Raw genomic sequence first — 2,446 nt, forward strand, 5'->3', positions numbered from 1 at the left:
GGCCCCCTGCAGCGTCCAGGTGAACAGGGCCAGCTGACGTCTGAATCGACCCTCATCAAAGCGCCCGGGGTCAGAGGTCAGCAGGGTCAGATGCTCCGTCAGCGCGCTCAGAGTGTGGTTACCACGCCCATGGATCACATGGCGGAACGGCGTCTCCATGGCGGACACGTACTGGGACAGGAAGTAGTACTCCACCTGGAGACAGACAGGGAGGCAGGAGCATCTGGATGAACATCTGTCCACATGCAGGATCCAGAGTTAAGGTCTCACAGAGACCACCTTAACCCCTGCCCTCTGGTGAATAATCTCTGGGATGTTAGATGCTATCTGGTCCATTTATCTAAACCGATGGACCTTCACCTCAGACTGTCAGTCCAAGAACGTTCTAAGGAAAGTTCTGGGTTTCCACCTCTTCTTCTCTCTCTGGTTCTTTAGCTGAGAAGAAATCACTTTAAATAACATCTCATTATGTATTAAATAACCAGGAGACATGAATACAGATTAAGATAGAATCTTATAATCTTAGTCAGATCAAAGAAGTTGCTTAGAGTTACAGAAGGCAGCTGCTCACCAACCTCTGGATGAGCAGCAGCAGCAGCTGAGGTTGGTCCATCAGTGATGCTGATGAATCAGGGAATATTGGGGTGTGGAGTGAAATTATACTCCAGGGTTGGGGGATATTGCTATGGGAGGGGGGGTGTCCCAACGATGGACGCTCTCTGAGTCACCTGGTGCTTTAAGGGAAGTGTCAGTTTTAGTGTTTGATGTAAAAACAGTAACTTATCAGGGGGAATTGTTGGGTTTATTCTTTATTAATCCTGAGTATAATCTGTTAACCAGGTTAGATGGGGTGAATCCTTCCTTCACCTGGTGGGTCACATCGTGGATCTCTATCTAATGAGGTCAGTCTTTTTGTCTTTACAGTAATCACAGAATAATGATACATCCTGCAGTCTGACTGATAAAGGAGAGCTATCTGTAATCCTGAGGCGTAGAGGTCAGAGGTCAGGGCATGGATGGTTGCTGACAGGAACAGCAAAGCATCAACCTGATGCAACACAGAGACTCATGAGGTATTAGAAGCAGGAAATGACCTTCAGGGCTAATTTCCTGGTTGCCATGGCGTACTGATGACCTGAACCTACAGCTGCGCCGACTCCAAGCAGTTTCTCTGTCCTTTAATGATCTGATCTGGATTAAACTCTGTTAATCTTTACTCCTGTTTTTAGATCTTTTATAGAGATTTACCAAGTTATGAGTTAAGAGACGTTAAACCAAGGAGCTTCCTCCCAGGAAAAGAACCAGAAGCTCAGAGGAGTAACCACCTTCTGGGGGACATAAAGTCCTCTTTAACATATTGATGTTTCCGCCTGAGGTCAACCTTCAGGCTGATGAAGGTAGGATGGATCCCATCCTCTTCCTCAGTGACGCCTTCAGAGTTTGATTGAATGAACTTCCTGAAACTCCTCCTCCTACCAGAGGACCTTCCTCTCTGGGGGAGCAGATCTCCATCCTTCTGCTTCATGACAGCTGCTTCCTCTAACTGGTATAAACTGGTATCCAGTTTAATGATGACATCACTGCTGATGTTTTCTCCTACTTTCTAACCTTAATGGTTTCCAGTGGAATAAACTGTCCTCATGCTGCCATAATGCTGCTGCAGTGGCACCATCCAGGTAATGACCTCATAGATATAAATCTATAATAGATGTTGAGGCCAGCGCTCATACCTTCATGATGCGCGTGTTGTAGAGCCGCGCCGTGGTGGGGTCATGCAGGTCGCTGTTGTCGATGGCTCTCTGCAGCGTCTCTGCGGCTCTGCTGTAATCTCCTCTAGCGCTGAACAGCCACTGAGGAGAAACACCTCTGGCCTGGAGACACATGGAGGACAGAGGAGACATTCACTGAGACATCACTCCTGTCCTCCTGGAGAACATCAGGACGTACCTGCAGCTCAGCAGAGTGCTTGTTGAGGTGAGCGCTGAACTGCAGCACCGTCTGAGCGTAGGAAGTGATACGTAGAGGCAGGATGTGGTCATGGACCAACCGCAGGACCATTTCCCCCACCAGTTCACCCAGCTTTCTCCCAGTGACCCCCAGCCGGCCCCCCAGGACCTCCTGAAGGCGTGGGACGGTGTCCAACGGTGTGTTGAGGAAAGGATACGCTCGCTCCTGAGGAAGCAATGATGATGATGATGAAATCATCTAACAGGAAGTGAAACTGATTGAAACTGACTGACGTGTGAAGACCTGCAGAAGGTCTGTCTCATCAGAGTCCAAGACTTAAATCATGTCCCCTGTCCTCCAGCCGTATGTCCTCAGCTGAGTGTAGTCCTGCTGTCTCTATGGAGGCAGCTTGTTTTCACCATGATAGTGATCAGAACATTTCTCTCTGAACTGTAACTAAGGTCTGGACGTACAGAGGACTGAACATTCAGGACGTTTC

The 2,446-nt window shown here is 48.5% G+C and overlaps 1 protein-coding gene across 1 annotated transcript in view; it reads right to left on the bottom strand.

Moving 5' to 3' along the window:
- The window catches only part of tfr2 (transferrin receptor 2), a 13,178-nt gene that overhangs the window by 4,507 nt on the left and 6,225 nt on the right, over window positions 1-2,446 (bottom strand). Inside the window, exons 15-17 of the mRNA XM_015404732.1 lie at window positions 1,948-2,172; window positions 1,731-1,871; window positions 4-195 (exon numbers count right to left, since the gene is read on the bottom strand). Of these exons, the coding sequence (XP_015260218.1) occupies window positions 4-195; window positions 1,731-1,871; window positions 1,948-2,172 (558 nt within the window). The remainder of the gene's footprint in view (window positions 1-3; window positions 196-1,730; window positions 1,872-1,947; window positions 2,173-2,446) is intronic.

This window comes from Cyprinodon variegatus, unplaced genomic scaffold (genome assembly GCF_000732505.1).
Source record: "Cyprinodon variegatus isolate N-32 unplaced genomic scaffold, C_variegatus-1.0 Scaffold1845, whole genome shotgun sequence".
NCBI classification, from domain to species: domain Eukaryota; kingdom Metazoa; phylum Chordata; class Actinopteri; order Cyprinodontiformes; family Cyprinodontidae; genus Cyprinodon; species Cyprinodon variegatus.